The following is an 18,175-nucleotide window of genomic DNA, read 5'->3' as shown; positions in this document are numbered from 1 at the left end:
CACTGTCCTGGTGGGCCAGCAGGGCTTCATGGCTGGCCATGGCCATGCGGTGACTGCTGGAGCCGTGGCTGGCTGCAAAGCAGAAGGGGTTAACAGAGATGGCTTGGCAGCGTTGTGTGGGTCTCAAGGGTGCGTCCCTTTCAGGCCCTTGTCTGTCCCTATCGGAGCGACTCTCCTGTCACTCATCCCAACAAGAGCCCATTCTGCGGCTTATCAACGGATAAGAGCAGGTCAGGGGGTGGCAGGAGTGAGCATGCTCCGTGCGGGGCATTGATGGCCGTCCGCCAGATGCAGATGGATAGAATGGCAGCAGATAGCGGCGGCACGGCACACATCGATCTGCCCGGCCCCGCAGCCCCAGGCGGGACGGACGCTGCTGCAGCCTTTGTTTGCACCAGGCGAGACGGCAGCAGTGATAACGTGCCTCCCGTGGCACCGGGCTGTCATGTGCGGCAGCTAACCTTTTCTTGCCGCTGGCCACGGCCCACATACAGGCACGGAACAGAGACGGTCCCCCACGCTGCCACGTAATGGGCACGCAGGAGAGTGTACGGGGCGTTAGCATGGAGGTGCGGGTGTCCCTTTGCACGGTGACAGGTCTGGGGTCTGGTTGTGGGTTGCTGCTGCTGGACGTGAGCGCACAGCGTACATAAGGAGCTACAAGGAGGTGCTGTGAGACAACTGTGTCCAGAGCAGTGTGACAGAGCCCCAGTGACAGCTGTATGTGGCGGGGACAGCAGGGGAGGTGACAGCAGCAGGGGCTCTGCAAGGGGCGCCTGCGTGTGACAAACCCGCGCTGCTAACAGGGCACATTCAGGGTGGCAGCGCTGGTACGCATGTCCCTTTGCACATGGGGCCTGGGCAGGTTGGCCCACCTGTGACAGTGACAGTGACAGTGTCTCATCTGGCAGGGAGGAGAAGGAGCGCTGGATCCGGGCCAAGTACGAGCAGAAGCTCTTCCTGGCTCCGCTGCCGCAGTCGGACATCCCGCTGGGGCAGCAGCTGCTGCGGGCAGTGGTGGAGGACGACCTGCGCCTCGTGGTGACGCTCCTGGCCCATGGCACCAAGGAGGAAGTGAACGAGACCTATGGGGACGGAGATGGGCGCACAGCGCTGCATCTCTCCTGCGCCATGGCCAACGTAGTCTTCACGCAGCTGCTCATCTGGGTAAGGCAGGACCCCGCAGCCTGCACCGCGGCACATCTGGCCCTGTCCCAGTGCTTCCCTTCTGCAGCACCTCCCCGCTCCCAGGGCTCAAGACACCCCTCGTCCATCCCCCTCCCGCGGGTTCCCCGTGTGCTTGCTGGCGCTGCCCACCCTCCCCTCTCCCTGCCCACCCCAGTGCCACAGAGCCGCCCTGCCTGTGCCGCTGCACCAGCCCTGTGCCCATGGGCCGCGTGGCGCCCGGGTGCCGCTGACCGGCTGCTTTCTCTCCTGCACAGTACGGGGTGGATGTGAAGAGCCGGGACGCTCGGGGCCTGACCCCGCTGGCCTACGCCCGGCGCGCCGGCAGCCAGGAGTGCATCGACATCCTGCTGCAGCACGGATGCCCCAGCGACAGCGCCGTCACCACGCTGACCCCCAGCCTGCCCCGCCGCAACACCAACGCCAACAACAACGCCTGCACCGTGGTGCCAGCTGAGCTCGGCGCCAGCCCCAGCGCCGTCTAACATCCCACGGGCCCTCCGCTCACCGCACGGCCGCCTTCCAGCCCCGCCGGGGCAGTGGGGTGCAGGAGCGGGTCCGAGAGCAGCACAGCCAGAGCGCTTGCCGTGCTCGTCTCCCCCCAGGACCCCCGTTCTGGCGGGGGGGAGGCTGAGAGCCAGCAGCTCGCTCCTCCGCGCAGTTCCTGTGGACTCTCCCCACGCACCTGGGATGGGGCCATGCAGACCCAGCGCAGTCAGCTTGCGGAAGGGCCCCCCATAGTCACTGGGGTGGGGGCTCCAGTACTCCCTGTTCATGACTGGTACAAGGGGAGGAGAGGCACTTCTGCGTACCCCCCATCACACCCACATGTAGATAATAGAGGGGCCGGAGGCAGTTCAGGTGTGTGCCCCCCCCCCCGCACAGCTGGTACCAGGGAGGGCGATGGCTGCCCCCGCTCTCCCAAACAGAAGGGCAGTTTGGGCACTTCCCCCCTGCCCCCGCTCCCGTCTCGGCCTGGCTGTGCACCCCGGTGCAGCGGGGAGACGGGGGGCAGCGGGAGGTGCATGCTTCTCCACTGCATCCCCACGCTTCTCTCTGCTTTTGGCCAGTGCAGGGGGGGATCTCCTCTCTGGTACCGCTCCCCACGTGCAAGGGGAGCTTTTCTCCCACGCAGCCCCTGGACAAAGGCCCCTCCAGCCTCCCTGGTGACTGAGAGGGGGAAGAGGGTGGTCACCCCGGGATCCCCAGCTGTGTCTGTCTGTCTGTAGAGTCACTGTCCTTCCAGGTTCAAGCCCCAAAGCCATACACGGTGTCTCCGTCAGAGCATCCCCGACGGCTCCCGCTGCTGCCCAGGCGGGGCTGGTCTCCGGCTGAGCAAGAGGAGAGAGGAGATGAGCGTCTCCCTTTGGTTTTGGGCCAAGCCTGCAGCCGAGCGCTGAAACCCCAAGGCTTTGGACGCTGCTGTGGAACGTCTCTGTCACTTGTGTATAAAATGTACATTGAAAATATTTATATGGACACTCTGTATATACTGTTTCTTTGCCATGAGTTGCCCTGTGTGTGTTATCTGCAGCCAAGGAGATAAAGGCCAATAAAGCAACCCACCTCCTGCCAGCCCAGCTTTTCCGTGTGCTGCCTTCTGGGCCTCCGGTGCAGCCTCTTGCCTGTTTCTTGCCCACACTTAGGGGTCTGATGGGCTTCCATCCTGCACCGACGAACATTCAACCCTTTCTTCTGCAGCTCGGGAGTTCGTAACAGCAGTGCTGTGCTGAACCAGCCCCCCCGCCTTGGTGGATGTGGCAGAGTGCTGTGATGGGGAGGGGAGACGTGTCGACCGCGGGTGCTGTGGGACAACGCAGGGACACGGCCCCAGCGGGATGCACGGCTCTGGCGGGATCAGAGCTGGGCACAGTGGGGGGAGGTGCTGGGCAGGGGACATGTGGGTCAGAAGCACTGGGGCCAGCTGGTGCCTGTGCGCAACAGGGTGAGTTTGAAGCTGGGAGGGGAGGCAGAGATGGGCAGGAAATGGCGGGCCGTCCCCGCAGGCAAGGACCCTGCGTGGTTTGCTGTGGCAGAAAGGTTGCTGCAGAGGACCAGGGGTCATCTATTCCCAAGGCACAGAGAGCCAAGGGAGCTGCGGGGCTCTGCTCCACCATCCCTGACCCCCACAGGCTTCTCCAGCTTTTGGCAGAGCCAGGCCCCAGCACTGCCAGGTCTCAGCTGGCTGCGCCCAAGGCCACACCGCAGGATACTCTCTGGGGCTCCAGCGTCCCCTCGTGCCATGCCCAGGTGCAGGCTCTGTGCTGCGCTGGGGCTGGGCACGGCTTGGGGGCCCCAAACCTGCATGGTGATGCCGTAAGGGAGTCACCAAGACACCCCGCTGTCCCCCCGGCACCCTGACGGCCACAGGTACCCCCCAGCAGCCCCCCGTGCCCCTCCCATGGCAGAGGGCTGACACGTGGGTGGCTACAGATGGTGGCCCCAGCTCCTCGCCGGCCCCTTAACTCATCTCTGTGCCGGCTGCATGTGCCGGCGTCGTGGTCCCAGTCCTGGTCCTGGCCCCAGCCCGCCCGCCCCTGCCCGTGTCCCCCCTCACTCCCCGTCCCCCCTCTCCCTCGCCGTGCACATCGGTGCCCCCACACCGGCCCCAGCCCCGGCCCGGTGCTGGGTTTGGTTAATTTCCTGGCGACTGCATTAGCGGGAATGGAAGCCGAGGGACGGCAGCTCCTCTGGGGCCCATTAATCATCCCCCTCAGACAAGCTGCCTTGATTACAAGTGGCAAGAAATTCATTAGGGCTGCGGCTCTGACAACTTTTATCTGCGCGGCTGGATCTGACTCATTAGGCAGCCAAATTAAAGCCATGATGGGCCCTGATGAAATTCACTGCTTGTTTATCTTGTGCGATCTGATACATCTGCCCATACATCATCTAGTGCGCGGGATCCCGCCCGGCCCAGCCCCGGCGCCTCCCTTCCCATCCCAGCCCTGCCCTGGCCCGATGGCTGCCCTGGCCTGCGGCACGGCTGGGAGATGGCCCCAGAGCCACCCCCGAGCCGAGGGCTCCAGCCAGACCCCTGCCCTGGCCCGATGGCCACCCTGGCCCACAGCACAGCCAGGACGTGGCCCTGGAGCCACCCCCGGGCTGGGGGCTCAAGCCAAACCCTGGCCAGTGGCACAGCTGGGACACGGCCTCAGAGCCAGCCCAGCAAGTCCCCTCGCCTGCCCCACGCTCTGCCTTCAGGGCCAGGGCTGGGAGCTGCTGAGGACAGCCCTGGGGCCACACGGCCCTGAGCCACCCCTCCTGGGCCACCCGGTGCCTGTAGGGGCGTGCGGCCCCCTGGGACACCCACAGCCCTGGCCAGGTCCTGCTGGTGGTGGCACCAGTGCCAGCACACAGCCTCGTGGAGACAGAGCCGCTGCCCTGCTGTTGGCCACATCTTGCAAACGGGGGCTGGCAATGCAGGGGCTGCCCCTCTGCTTGCACCCAGCAGCTTCCCCGTGGGCTCTGACATGGCCCTGGAGAGCCAGGACAAAAGCCCTTTTCTCCAGGCCATGAGCGGGCAGGCAAGGACACCCATCGTGGGCTGCTGGCACCACAGCGGCCCTTCCTTAAGGGAGGCCACCCCATACCAGGGTGCTGCCCCAGCAAGGGCCTGTGCTGGGCACGGGCAGCCTCTGGGCCGTGGCACATCGGTCCCGTCCCCAGCAGGAAGGGTTTTGCCCTGAACAACACTGTCCCTGTTAAAAAGAGCGTGACCCCCATCTGGCAGTGGGGCCAGGCCCCCGCAGCAGCACTCCCGTCCTGCCCTGACTGGCCCCAGACCACCATTAGCCCATTGTTTGAACACAGCTCAGCGCCAAGGTGGCCCACTTGGCTTCACGTTGCCCCGGGCCAGAGCAGGCTGAGGCAGGAGCTGCTGTGTCTATGTTTAGGGGCAGGAGCTGCTGTGTCCATGTTTAGGCTGGTGCCAGGGAGGGCACAGGCGGACCCCCCCCCCGGTTCTGCTCTGTACACCACAGGAGTGCGCCAGGGCAGCAGCACAGCAGGGCTGTCCCCGCGTGACACAGCCCCCAGCAACAGCGATGACCACACCAGCTCCTTGGCAGCACCACAGGCACTCTGCCGCAGCCAGCCGGCACCACTCGCGCCACGGAGCTGAAGCAGTGGCTGCAGGACAGTGCGGGTGCTGCAGGGTGGGAGCAAGGGATGCAGACCCATGCCACCAGCACATCCAGGGTGTGCAGACGCAGGCTGGAAACCAGCCATGCCACAGGTCTGCACCACTTCCCAGAGAGCCTGGGCACAGCAGACCGCACCAGGACAAGCTCCATGGGGCACAACTCGCAAACAGCCCCATGGTCCCCCTCATAGCTGTAGCTGAGCTGGCACAGCCTCCTGGGGGGTCTGCAGGTGGGCGGCAGCCATGGCATGGGGCAGTACAACCCAGCCCTGGGGCACTGGGACCACACACTGGGTACAGGCAGAGGTGCTTTTACAAGAGATGTCCAGAGCAGAGATCATGCTATTACTCTGCATTTTTGCGTTTCCAATCAGCCCTGCCTCTGCAAAAGAGAGGGCAGAGACGTGACACAATGTCCCAGCCCCCCTGGCCTGTGCTTACCTGGATACGGCACCAATAGGGCCCTCTACGGCACCTGCGCCCTGTGCCCATCCATGTCTCGGTATCTGGCCTGCCTGCGGGCGCAGAAGGGCAGCATAGGTCCTGGCAAAGCCCTGTGGAGGAGACCAGCCTGGCAGCTGAGGCACACGCTGGTAGGCAGTGAAACGCCCAGCATGGGCAGGCGGGTGGGACCCCCTGCTTGGGAAGGGGTTTTGTGAGCTGGGCATCAAGCACTGCAGTCCCGTCAAGTGCTTCATGACTTGCCCAGCACCTGAGTGGGAAGCAGCACCGCAGAGTGTGGCTACAGTCTCTCTCTCCTCCCAAGCCCCAGTTCCAGCATGCCCTTGACAACTTCTTTCAGGTCTTGGGTCATTTTCCTTTGACACTGAAGATGCACCCGCTGGGAGTTTGCACTCTGCTGCTGAGGCCGCCATGACCAGACCAGCTACTGAATGGCCTCTGCAGCTGCACCCCGAACTCTGTGTGCTGCGGTGGAGATGGCTTTAAAGGAATTGGAGGTGGTCGAGGGGACCTCACAACCCTTCCCAGTTGCCAGGCCAGTGGGGAGATTGTTGCTCTCCTGCCCACGTGCCGTCAGAGCCAATTTCTCCCCACCAGGGTATAGGTTCGTTGCATCGCAGGGCTCCTGCAGTGGTGACACCCACGTGCTACTCCTAGCCAAGGCCAGGAGTACGGTGAGCCGCTCCCTAAAGACAACCCGCAGCAGCATGGATTCCTCCACAGGGCAGCACAGCAGAGCACAGCGTCCCTCTGCCCTGCTTTGAGTCTGCTCAAACCGGGGTCAGAGGGCCTGTCACAGCCACCGCCGCACGCCAGCTTTGGAATAAAAAGCCCAGTGTGGCCTCCTGGGCAACTGCTCTGTGAGCCACGAGCAGATCAGCTAAGCAGCCCAGCAAGTCCTGGAGAGGCTGATGAATGAGCAACAGCAGCACCAGCCCCATGGTGCAGCCCATCAGCTCTTCATACAAGCCCGTTGTTAGAGAATGCTGTGAACCAGCTTTGCTGAACCGCAAACTTTTCCCTGAGAGGGGACCACTGAGTGAATAAATACCCTGTGGGATGGAATCACTACTCCTTTCCCAGTTCTTTAAGAACCATTGTGCAGGTAAATGAGTTGGCAGGCCTGGGTAGAGAGAATTTCCTTCTAAATTATGGAAGTGTCTTCATGAGGACAAAATACATATGTGTTTATATATATATATGTATAAACATATGCATAAATAAATGCATGTCTCTGTGTCTACATCTACCTTTTACTCTCTGTTTGTGTGCATGAACATGCCTGAGAACATGTGCACAAATGTGTGCATTTGGGCATCTGCGTAAGAGTTACTTCCTGCCCTGGTTCCTACTCCAGGACACGAGACAACAGGCAGAAGGCAGTGGGTGGGAAATTCCAAATAGATGCAAGGGGAAAAATACTAGGAAGGTGGTCAGACGCTGGAACAGCGGCCCAAAGAGGTGGGATTGCCACCCTTGGAGATAATCGAAGTCAGCTGGACAAGTTCTTCAGCATCCTGATCTAACAGGACCAGCTTTGAGCAGATGTTGGACCAGAGACCTCCCGAGGTCCCTTCCCATCTGCGAGGCTCTGCCATGCCAGGGTCTGTCTTTATTGCCCAGTTTTTCATTGTTGCTCTCCCACCCACCCCGATGGTAGAGCACCTATAGCTCCAGTTTGTGGGGCCGGCAGCCCCCTCTGCCCCAGCAGCTCTTCTCTCTGCGGAGGTGCTGGAGACACTTCACGTGGCGCGGGCAGTGCCGGTCACTGCATTCGGGGCCGTGATGCTGCAGCGCTTTGCTGTGCAGGAGGCACCAGAGCCATCGCAGCGCACAGAGTGCACCGGGGAGCTCTGTTCTGCACAGCGTGAGGAGGACTCTGCGGCTGCAGCTCTCTCCAACACCCGCGGTGACAGCAGCGAGTCTGTCACCTCCATCAGCACCAGACTGCGCTGCACCTCGCTGCAGCACTTGCAGGTCTGTTAACACCACTGTCTGTAGGGTTGCGTTGTGCGCTGGCTCTGGGGCTGAGCTAACACAGCAACAAAAAAAGCCAAACCCCAAATAACTTCTAAGCCGCTGGAAGCTCCAGATCTCCAGCCCACTCCACCAGTGGTCGATGGACTGTGCAGCCGGAGCAGGGGGATGTTTTGCAGACAGAGTCCAGGTTGGCGACGGCGTGCACAGCTGGGGGGTGACGGGTTAAGAACACAATAAACTCATGCTGTCACTGGGGCAGGACATACCAAACCACAGCATCAGCTGGAAATGCCAAGTGAGATTAAGGGGGTTCGTGGACCCTAAAATAAAATTTAGTGCCTTTCAGTGTCACTGCCCCAACCCTGGAGCTGTGGACATTTTTCAGAGCGCTGTGGTTAATCTTGCTGTGCCGTGCTGGGTTGCAGTGACACAGACCCCTCATGTGGACACATTTATAGTGACAGAGCACTGTTTATAGCTGCACAATTGCTTTATCCTGCCTCCCCCTCCCCAAAGCTGGCCCAGATGTAGATGCATCAATTCACGTGCAGGAGCTATTGCAATTGGTGCAAATGTCGTGTGGTCCCCGCTCGCAGCCACGTAGCATGGACAAGTCAACAGTCTCTGCCTCAGACCAGCGCGGACCCAAGGCGGGAGCAGCAGGACATACCTGAGCTGTGGTTTTCAGGTGCAGGCGGCTCTGCCGCTGTGTGTCGAAGGAACATCCAGCTCCCCCGAGGGCAGGGCAGCCGGGGGCAGCTGCCAGAGGACATTTCCTTCCCCTGATCCAGAGAGAACGCCAGCAGATGTTGCTACCTGAGCAGGCCAAACCCATGCTGGGGATGCTGTGAGCAACACCAGGCCAGGCAGTTCCTGAGGATGCTTTCTCCTTTCTGGGCCAGCAGTGCAGGAGACAGAGACAGAACTGTCCTGCCGCAGCTGCAGGAAGCCAGCTGTGCTCTGCTGCCCCAGCAGCTGCTCAGAAATCCAGGTCATGAAAGGATCCTGCAGAACGGTCTTGGGACCTGCAAGAAACATCTCCGTGGAAAGAAGCACCCACTTGGACACCCAGGAGCACGGTTTTGTCCTAACAGTTACTCTGCTCTAAGCTGTGGCTGCCCCCACACAGACCAGCCAGACCCAGCAGCCGGTGGGCAGGGAGAGCCCCCACCGGTGCTCTGAGGCTACTGAGCCACCACCAGTGCTCTGAGCCCTGACAAGGGCTCTGCAGGAGGACTCAGCTGCACAGGCTGAGCACGGGGCCATCGTTCCATGTTAACAGAATACACCTGCTGAAGAGGGAAGGGCCGTGGGGAGGGAGCACCCGCCCCCAGGCAGCATGGGGATGGGCCAGCCCTTGCTGTGGCTTCAGGGAGGGCACCCAGGAAGGTGAAGTCAGCTCCATCTGTCAGGGATGTTGCCCACTCATAAGCCGTGTCTCCTGGGGAAGGGTGCCAACAGCTAACTGGACCCTGTGTGACCCAAACTCCATATCAAACCTCAAAAAAATTGGTGTCCCAGCAGCACCATGTCCCACGCCCTTGGAGAGGGCCTTCTCCCTGTCCAGGAACCTCTGGTGAGATTGCAATGGGTGTTGCTACTGCAGCACAGACCCATGAGCTCCCTCGTGCCATGGGCTGGGTGGGCTGATGGTTGTCAAGTCAGCGATAGAGGCTTTTGTAGCTGGACACCCAGTTAGCGGTGGAATCTCATGGTCCTCTACGCTGTTGATGAGGGACTGTGCACGTAGCTGTGCCCCATGCAAAACTGGATCTTCATCAGGTTCTAGGGTTGGGCTCAGTCCTCTGAGACCCTTCTCCTGCACCAGCGCAGTGAGAGCCGTCCGCTGCTGGGGCGAGGGGACACAGTGTTGGTGCCAGCAGTGCCTAGCCCACCCCAGCCCTGCTCCCTGCTGTGGAGCCTCGGCAATGTAGCAAGAAGAGCAGCAGCTGGTGCTGGTGAGACAGGCTGAGGTGTCCAAGGAAGGGCAAGACCCTCACCTTCCCCTCCGCCCAGCCATGGGACAGGCAGCCCTGGCAGCCAGCGCTGCCCCAGGATTCAGTGGCAATAATGCACGTGAGCTCAGGAGGATTTCTCCGTTCATTCCCCATGGGCTCCTAAGGGCTGAGGGAGGAGGAAAGGCTTCAAGGCAGGACTTTTCTAGCAGGCAGAGCAGCCCTGACGAGTTGAGGGCATTGCATCACTGGCGTGTGGAGGCGTGTGGAGGCGTGTGGGGCTGAGCATGCCCAGAGCCGGCACAGGGCGCCGGTGCAGCCCTGGGGACAGCAGGGGCCGGGGGGCTGCGGGCACGGACACCTCGTCACCCCACGGCCAGCAGAGGCCAGCTCCTGGCACAAGGCTCATGGGACGGGCAGGGCTTTGCCTCCAGGGAGGGTGACAACCTGCCATCGTCCATGGTGGATCTCGGGGAGGGTCGCTCCTGTCCCACGGCCCGGGGCACGGCACCAGGGACGCCGGGGGCAGGGCACACGTCCCCCTCCGCCCGGGGCAGCGCTGCGGGGCTGGGGAGGGCTGTGGCGGCAGGGGCTGCGGGGGGCGAGGACGGACGGCCCCGGCACGGCCCCGCCGGCGGGAAGGCGGACCCGGGGATGCTCCCGGGCGCTTCCCAGCCCCTCCCCTTCTCTGCCCCTTCCCGTGTCTCAGCACCGGGCCGGGTCCGATGGATCCCGCAAGGCCACCGCTGCTCCCCGCACAGCCGCCGGGTCCGCAGGCGCCGGTACCGGCCGAGGGGCGGGCGAGTCCCGGACCCTCCCGCCGTCCCCGGCTGCGTGCACGACCCGGCTTCCGCGGCTGTCCCTCGGGGTTGGCGCAGCAGCCCCCTGCCCTTGCTCCCGTCTCTGCCCCAGTCCCTGTCCCTGTCCCCGTCCCTGTCCCTGCCGGGCCGGGGGCCGCGGGGCGCCTCTGGCCGCGGCCGCCCGTGTCTGCAGCGCGGCGGGGTGGGCAGCACCGCGCAAGAACGTCGCCTCGCTCCATAGAAAATAATTTATTGAAATCACAGCTATACATGGGCGGGCGCCCGCGGGCAGCGCGGCCCCAGACCCGGCCCCGGCCCGGCGCGGCGCCGCTGGCGGATGGGGCCCGCGGGGGCCAGGCGGCCGCGTTCCCCGCGGCACGGACAGACGGACACGCTGCCGTATGTACAGAGTTTACACGGAATAAATAAGGGACATGTACAGAGGAGTGCGGGCGGACGCCCGGGCCGCGCCCCCGCCGCGGCGGGGACCCCCCGCTGCCGGCGTCCCGCCCGCCCCAGGGTCCGGGCGCCCCGGGGGCGCTCAGGGCCGGGCGCCCTGCTCGATCTGCTGGTGCTGGCTGCGCACGGCGAAGCGGTTGACGTGCACCGGGATGGGCACCACGATCTTGGGGTTGCGGACGGGCTCGCCCGAGCGGTTGCTGACGTTGCCCGCCTTGATGCGTTTCCACTTGGCGCGGCGGTTCTGGAACCAGATCTTCACCTGCACCTCGCTCAGCTTCAGGGCGTGCGCGATCTGCGAGCGCTCCGTCAGGCTCAGGTACTTCTTGCAGTGGAACTCTTTCTCCAGCTCCAGCAGCTGCTCGCTGGTGAAGGCCGTGCGCCGCCGGCGGCTCTTGCCGGCCCCGGAGCCCGGCGGGGGCTGCTCGGCCGCGGGGCCGCCCTTGCCCTTGCCCTTGTTGCCCAGCGCGGCGGCGGCCGCCCCGTCCAGGAAGGGCTCCTCCTCGCTGTCGCCCGCCGAGCTCTCCTCCTCCCGCTCGCTGCACGGCGTCGCCGCCGACTTCACCTCCAGCTTCTCCTCGTCCGAGCTGTACGCCTTCCCGTCTGCGGGGCACACAGCGTCAGCGCCCGACGGCGGGGCCCCCCGCCGCCCCCCGCCCCGCCCGAGCGTCCCCCGCGCCCGCCGAGCCCCCGCCGCCCCCGCGGCTCCCCCTGCGGCGGCTGGGCCTCGCCACCGCCGCGTCCCCGCAGCCCCGGGGCCGCCCGCGCCGCCCCCGGCGGGAGAAGCAGCTCTCCCGGCCCCGCTGCGGTCCCCGCCGGTGCTGCGGTCCCGGACCCCATCGCTGGGGTCTGCTCCGCACTGCCCGCAGCCTGGACGGCTCGGTGGGGCTGCACCCACAAACCCTGCGCATGCACAGGCACGCCGGGCTACGAGCCACCACCCCCATCCCACAAGCCAGCATGACCACCTCGTTCCAGCAGAGCACGCTGCCACCCTGCCAGGGCTGCTCCGGACCCCCGCATCCGGAAAGAAAGTCTGTACCTTGCTCCTCAGCTCAGCCCTCCCTCTCTCCCATCCCACTGCATCAGACCATCGATGTTGTTCACCCCGAAAGAGGCCGGCCAAGAGGACCTGAAGGACTGTCCTGGAAACAGCAGCCTGAGCCGGTTCCAGCTCAGCAAACCTCTATGCTGAGTTTTACAGGACATGGGGTGTCCTGCTGCCAGCTCTCCCTCCCTGACCCCACGATGCCCTACAGCAGAGCTGTGCATCCAGGGAACAAGGTGCTTCGGCAGCTGATGCTCAAGGTTTAGCTCCCCCCACCAGTCCATGCAGAGGGGCAGGCTAGAGGCTGCCAACATCACTCACAGACAGGACCTCATCCCAGGCCGCCCAGGAGACAGCACTCGGACCACCGCAGACACCTCTGTTACGTTGTCTGCAAGGATATTGATAGGGTATAGGGGTATGAATCTTCTTCTTGCCAGCTTCTTGTGTTCCAAACTGCTGCCTGAATGATTAAACAGCCATGGAGCAAGGGAGGACATGGATGGGAGGCAGTGGGGAGGAAAGGCCTGGAAGCCAGTCAGTTCCTTGGTAGAAGGACTCAAAGGTCTCACAGGAGAGTGAGCAAGAAGATGCTGCCAGCCATAGCCAGGAGTCATGGAGGGAGAGGACCCACAGCTGTGCACAAGCTTTTCTGACATGCTGAGACTAGAAGAGACCAGCAAACTCTCCAAGTCTGACCCAACAGCAGGGATCACTGCTGGAAGGAGCTAGTCCAGAAGCACTGCCACTCTCAATGTAATTCTACATGCAGAAGCAGCAGCAGCTCTCCAAGCTTCTAAGCAGTGTCCAGGTACTGGCACGTGCACCCTGGGCCACTGGATCTCCGTCCAGCTCACCTCACCTCAGTGGGAAAGGCAGAACAGCCCTCAGATGCCCAAAGGTGCAGGGTTGCAAATACAGAAGCAGCAACTGCAAGAAACTGCTTGAGCCCAGGAGACGTTCCCAGGAGCCTGGCTGCTGTGGAGCTCCCACATCCCTTGCCAGTCCTGCAGCAAGTCTGTGGCTTCCTGAGAGTGGTTCTGTGTACCACCTCTGTCCGTCGGAGCACAAAGCCTGACAAGACAAGAGAGCTCTTACGAGGATGTCTGTGTCTTCACCAAGAGCGCTCACAGGTCCTGCCCTTCCCCAGGGATGGGGGACGCCATCCCAGCAGCCACACCATCAAACAGTGCAGATCTGGCAGTTTGCTCTTGTAGGCCCAGACTGTGCCCCGAGAGACTGGAAGAAGGCCGCACTACCAACTGCAACATGTCATTTGTAAAACAGGTACGATCTCTGGATTCACTCTTCTTAACCAGACCCCAAATTTTAAACGTTCTCTACCAGACTAATGTCTCACATTTGTGTCTTATAGAAGGGCTGTGTTTGCAGTACGAAACTCAGAAGCAGCAAGGGAGTTTAGACTCTATCATCATCTATATGATATGATGATAGAGTCTAAACCAGAGGTTTTCACAAGGAAAATTGGTATATTGGTCTGTTAGTTACCTAATATGTCCCCATCGAGGAAGTACTGGAGCCAGGGGAACCCACCCATTTGGTGGGAGAGATACTGAGACTTTCAGAGGCCTTTGAACAGGAATTGAAGCTGTCACGAAGCAAAGTATTGTGACTTTGAAAAATCAACAAGAAGGCAGTAGATGAAGAACAAGATTGACCCATTGCTTTGCTCTTCACAAAGTCACAGCTGTTCCTTGATCTTATTATGGACATGGTGAGGAGAGCTCGGCGTCACAGGTGACAAAGTTATTCAAGCAGGATCAGAGGGACCTGGGTCAAGAATGGGTGTCATAACAGCCAGAAGAGCTCCGTGTCGTGAGCACACAAGAGCTCTTTGTTACGTTCATAAGGAATAACACAAAGCTTCACCCTGTCCCTGACTGAATGTGCAGTTACTACATCAACCCAAGAGACAGTCTCAGACCACCGCCTGGGTCTCGGTGGAGACTTCTACAGAACAAGCGTGCTCTCAGGAGAGGTGTGGAGAGCTGGGGGTGTTGAGTGCATTTGTGCTGGGGCCCATACTCTTTTTTGCAGCTGTAGTAACAAACCAAACACCAAGCTTTGCTGCTTCTTACCACCAGTTTCCCCACATGCCTCTCCGCCCTCATCTGTGACAATGGCTGGAAGCAAGTTTGAAACACATTAGATGCAGAAAGAGGCCCTAAAATAGAGCATTGACTCCTTTGGCTGATCCAGCAAGCAACTGATCTTGTCTCCATAGACACCTGCGTGATGGAGATACGAATGGAGCCCAGGGACAGAAATAGTCACTTTAGGCTATAATTCACTTGATGTCAGCAAAACAGACAAAAGGAGGCACCACTTCTTCGCATGGAGATCTGTGGAACACCTTGCCCCAGGATGTGCCTGATGCCAGGTGTATCTCTCCTTTGTAGTGGACTCCAGGGGAGACTAGATAAGGTCACAGAAGAGGAATTGGCCAAAGGCTACTAAATATACAGAAACAACCCCCGGCTCAGGAAGCCCCTGCAGTGCAGGTGGTTGGATGCTAGGGAAGTGTAATTTTAGAAAGTATCGTACAGGTTGTACTCTTCCTCTTCCCTGGACAACTGTTTTTGGACAGGGCCACCGATGGGATGCTAGTGCAAACATCATTGTAGATAGTTTATGATGCCTCCTTTTGACACGAATCAGCTTCCTCTTCCTTAATTGCAGAAAAAGCCCACAGCAACCATCCTGGCTTTCACCTAGTTGGTAAAACAAACCCTACTGTCCATCTGCAAGGGTCTTGTTTCTCCTGACTGTACCAGCCATTAGGTAAAGGAGAAGGTGGTGCCATTTGACCTGACAAATCCTCTTGGACCTGGGCAGAGCAGCCCACAGAGTGAGGTCCACATGGGCACATGCTTGTGTGGAAGAACAAGCATCCTTCACGGCTCCAGAGCAAGCACAGTGCTGAGAGACAGTTAATAGGCAGCAGTGAATGAACAACGGTAGCAAGACATATTTCCTTCCATCATCTGAGCCAGTCACAACAGGGCAAGTCTTAGGATATGATTTCTTGGTATCAGAAATGGCTACTGTTCACCTGGGTCCCTCAGGAAGACAGAACATGTTGGGCTTAGCTATGGAGGAGCCAGGGAGGGAGATCAAGCACAATGCAGTTCATTTCCCTGTAGACTGGGAAGATGCGGTCATACGGATAGCTGGTTTTGGCCAGGGCAGTTCTGTCCCCGAGGAGAGTTTCACAACAGAAGTGACATCGCACCGGGCTTTTGACTCAGCACAGAGGCCTGGGAGCACAAGAGGAGCACCAAAGCCCCAGGAACCCACAACAGCAGCAGGGAGGCAAAACGCTCTCGTTCTCCTGCTGAGGAATGAGGTTCGAGGGGTACCCGAGTGAGGGAAACAGTCTTCTGAGGGAAGAACAAGGCAGGGCAAGGAACAGACCCGGGCTTACCCAGGAGAGGCTAAAGAGAGGATGGAGAACAAGCAGACAAGCACTGCAAGAAGCAGCAGAGACTTCTCAGCACGCACCCATGCCAGGAAGCCTGTGAGACAAAGGTGGATCTCAGGGGTGAACAGCGGAGACAGCTCTCGGGACAGGACACATCCGAGAAAGCCAGCAGTTGGTTTGTCTCAGCCTCACTGCAGAAGGGACACCCGGAGCCCTGTGCTGCAGGAGCTGAGGTAGAAGAGAGCAAGAGGTGGAGCTGGCTGAGAAATACAGAGCAACAAGTCACCGGTGCTGATGCCGGCACACCCGGGGGACCGGCGGCGGAGGCTCACAAAGGCGAGGGCCCCGCGGCCCCGCCACGGCAGCGGCAGCCGCCCCCGGCCAGCGCCGAGCGGGGTCCCGGGAGCAGAGCCGCCGCCTGCCCGCGCCGTCGGGCAGAGCCGGTGCCGCGGACCGAGAAGAAGGGGAGCGGGGCTCCGGGGGCGCGGGGAGCGGGGCGGCCGCCTGAGCACGGGAGCTGCCCGGCGCTGAGCGGGCTCGGAGCGCCGGTAGCCGCAGCAGGACCATGCCGGGAGAGCGGCGGAGCCCGGCCCGGGGCGAGGGAGTGAGCCCCTAGCCCCGCGGCACCGTGCCGGGGACAAGGCGCAGCCCCGCGCCGCAGCCGCACCGACCGGGACCGGGACGGGCGGGGAGGGCTCCCGGCGACCCGGCACGGCGCTGCCTCCCCACGCCCGCCCCGGGCCGGGTGCCAGGACCTCGGAGAGCTCCGCCGACCGCGGCCCCGGGGCCCCGCGCCGCTCCGGTCCCGCCGCCGGCCGCTCTCCCGCCCCGCAGCCCGGGCGCGGCGAGAGGAGTTTGTCTCCCACCCGCGAAAGTTGCGGGCGCTGCGGAGCCGTCACGGAACGGAGGGGAACCGGCCCGGTCCTCCCGGCTCGGCCCGACGGGACAGACCGGGAGCGCAGCCGCGGGCAGGTCCCGCCGCCACGACCCACGGCGGCCCCGCCGTCCTGCCCGCCGCCCCCCGGTCCCCAGCGCCGCTGGCTCCTGCCCGGGCGATCTCGGGGGCCCGCGGTGCCGCCCGCCCGCCCGCAGCCGCCGCGGGGGCGGCAGGGGGAGCCCGGACAGAGGACGGACGGACGGCGCTGCCCGCGGCGGGGCCCCTCGGGGCTGCGGGAGCCCTGGGCGAGGCGGGCCGGCGGAGGGCCGCTCTCCGCCGGGCCGGGCTGGCCCGCGCCGCTCTTACCTGCCAGGCCGGGGAAGGGGTCCGGGAAGTGCAGCGGCGGCTCGGGCGGCCCCTTGTCGCGCCCCGCGGGCAGCTCCTCCGCCTCCAGGCCCTCGTTGCCCCGCCGGCAGCCGGCGTCGGGGTTGGCGCGGGGCGGGGGCAGCTCCTGCGGCGGGTAGAAGCCGTCGGGGGGCTCGGAGAAGCTGGGCAGGGCCGTGGTGAGCGCCACCATGGAGGGCACGGCCTGGCCCAGGCTGGCGCAGAAGGTGTTGGTGAGGCGGCCGGCGAAGGAGGCCAGCGGCGCCAGCGGCGGCAGCCCCGACTGCAGGGGTGCGTGGGACAGCGCCTGCGGCAGCACCAGCGGCCGGTACGGCATGAACATGGGGTACCCAGTGTAGAGCAGGTGCCCGGAGCGCGGCGGCGGCGTCCCGATGAGCGAGTCGATGGAGAAGGCGGTCCCCTGGCCGCTGGGTCTCTGCATGGCGAGCGGGCGCCGCCGGCTCAGCCGGCACCAACTTTCCGGCGAACTCGGGCCGTCGCCAACTCGCCGCGCCGCCGCCGCGGCCCCGGCCCCGGCCCCCGGCCCGCGCCCGCCGCCTCCCGAGGGCTCCGGCGCCCGGCGAGATCTGCCGCCCGCCCGCCCGCTCGCTGGCTCGGCGCGGCGGAGTGGAGGCGCGCTCGGAGCCGCCCGCCCGCCCCGCCGCGGGGGGGCCGGGCCGGGCCGCGGAGGGGAGGGGAGGGGAGGCGGGCGGGGGTGTCGCCCTCTGCTCTCATCCATCTTCCGCACATCACGGTCGAGTTCCTCCTTCAGCGCCCGCTCCGGCGGGGCAAGGCTCCCCGCTCCCCCGGCGCGGCCGGCCCCTGGGAAGGCGCCTCCCCCTCCCGCCTCATCAGCTGTTATTAATGGTGATTGATGATTAGCAATTACGGGGCCAGCACAAGGGCGCTTTTGTGGGGACGGGACGGGGCCGCGCCGCTCGGCACATCCTTCCTCGGGCCGCTCCCGGGCCCGGCACAACGGACGGGCCGAGCGGGGCCCGCCCTGCCCTGGTCCTGCCGCCCCCCGGAGCCGGTCCAGCCGACTCTCCTGACGGCCGAGCCCGGCGCGGAGCGGCCCGGGGACGTGGGGGCCGGGTGGGATAGAGCGCCCCGACGGACCGGCCCTTGCCGGGCGACCGGCCGCTCCGGGGCCACCGTGCTGTGCCGGACCGGCCGCCTCCGTCCCGGGCGCGGGGGGGCCGCTGGGGACGGTCCGGCCTGTCCCTTTCCCGACCCCGGAGCCTCGGAGGGGGTCTCGGAGGGGCGAGGGCGCCGCGGGGCCGGGGGAGGCCGCAGGGCCGCCCAAAGACGCGCTCGGGCAGAGCGGGAACGGGGGGGCTGGAGCCCGAGCGCGGAACGAGGGTGCCCCGGACCCCTCGCTGCTCCCCCGCGGCCCCGGCGCCGTGCATCGCGGGGAGCTCCTGGTGTCCGGCTCCGTC

The 18,175-nt window shown here is 63.5% G+C and overlaps 2 protein-coding genes across 3 annotated transcripts in view; one reads left to right on the top strand and one right to left on the bottom strand.

Moving 5' to 3' along the window:
• Positions 1-2,760, top strand: part of AGAP3 (ArfGAP with GTPase domain, ankyrin repeat and PH domain 3) — a 157,641-nt gene extending 154,881 nt beyond the window's left edge. For both annotated transcript variants that reach the window (XM_074573734.1, XM_074573733.1), the window contains exons 17-18: positions 912-1,167; positions 1,443-2,760. In XM_074573734.1, the coding sequence (XP_074429835.1) occupies positions 912-1,167; positions 1,443-1,670 (484 nt within the window). In that variant the 3' untranslated portion in view covers positions 1,671-2,760. The remainder of the gene's footprint in view (positions 1-911; positions 1,168-1,442) is intronic.
• An 8,000-nt stretch (positions 2,761-10,760) lies between these two features.
• GBX1 (gastrulation brain homeobox 1) lies at positions 10,761-17,475 on the bottom strand. Its single transcript, XM_074573722.1, has 2 exons — positions 16,719-17,475; positions 10,761-11,588 (listed from the first exon to the last, which is right to left on the bottom strand). Exons 1-2 carry the CDS (start codon positions 17,473-17,475, stop codon positions 11,068-11,070), a joined length of 1,278 nt encoding a protein of 425 aa, XP_074429823.1. The 3' UTR covers positions 10,761-11,067.
• Between the last annotated feature and the right edge of the window lie 700 nt (positions 17,476-18,175).

Source organism: Larus michahellis, chromosome 2 (genome assembly GCF_964199755.1).
Source record: "Larus michahellis chromosome 2, bLarMic1.1, whole genome shotgun sequence".
NCBI classification, from domain to species: domain Eukaryota; kingdom Metazoa; phylum Chordata; class Aves; order Charadriiformes; family Laridae; genus Larus; species Larus michahellis.
Note: the sequence above shows the minus strand (reverse complement) of the source record. Positions and strands in the feature narration are given on the sequence as shown.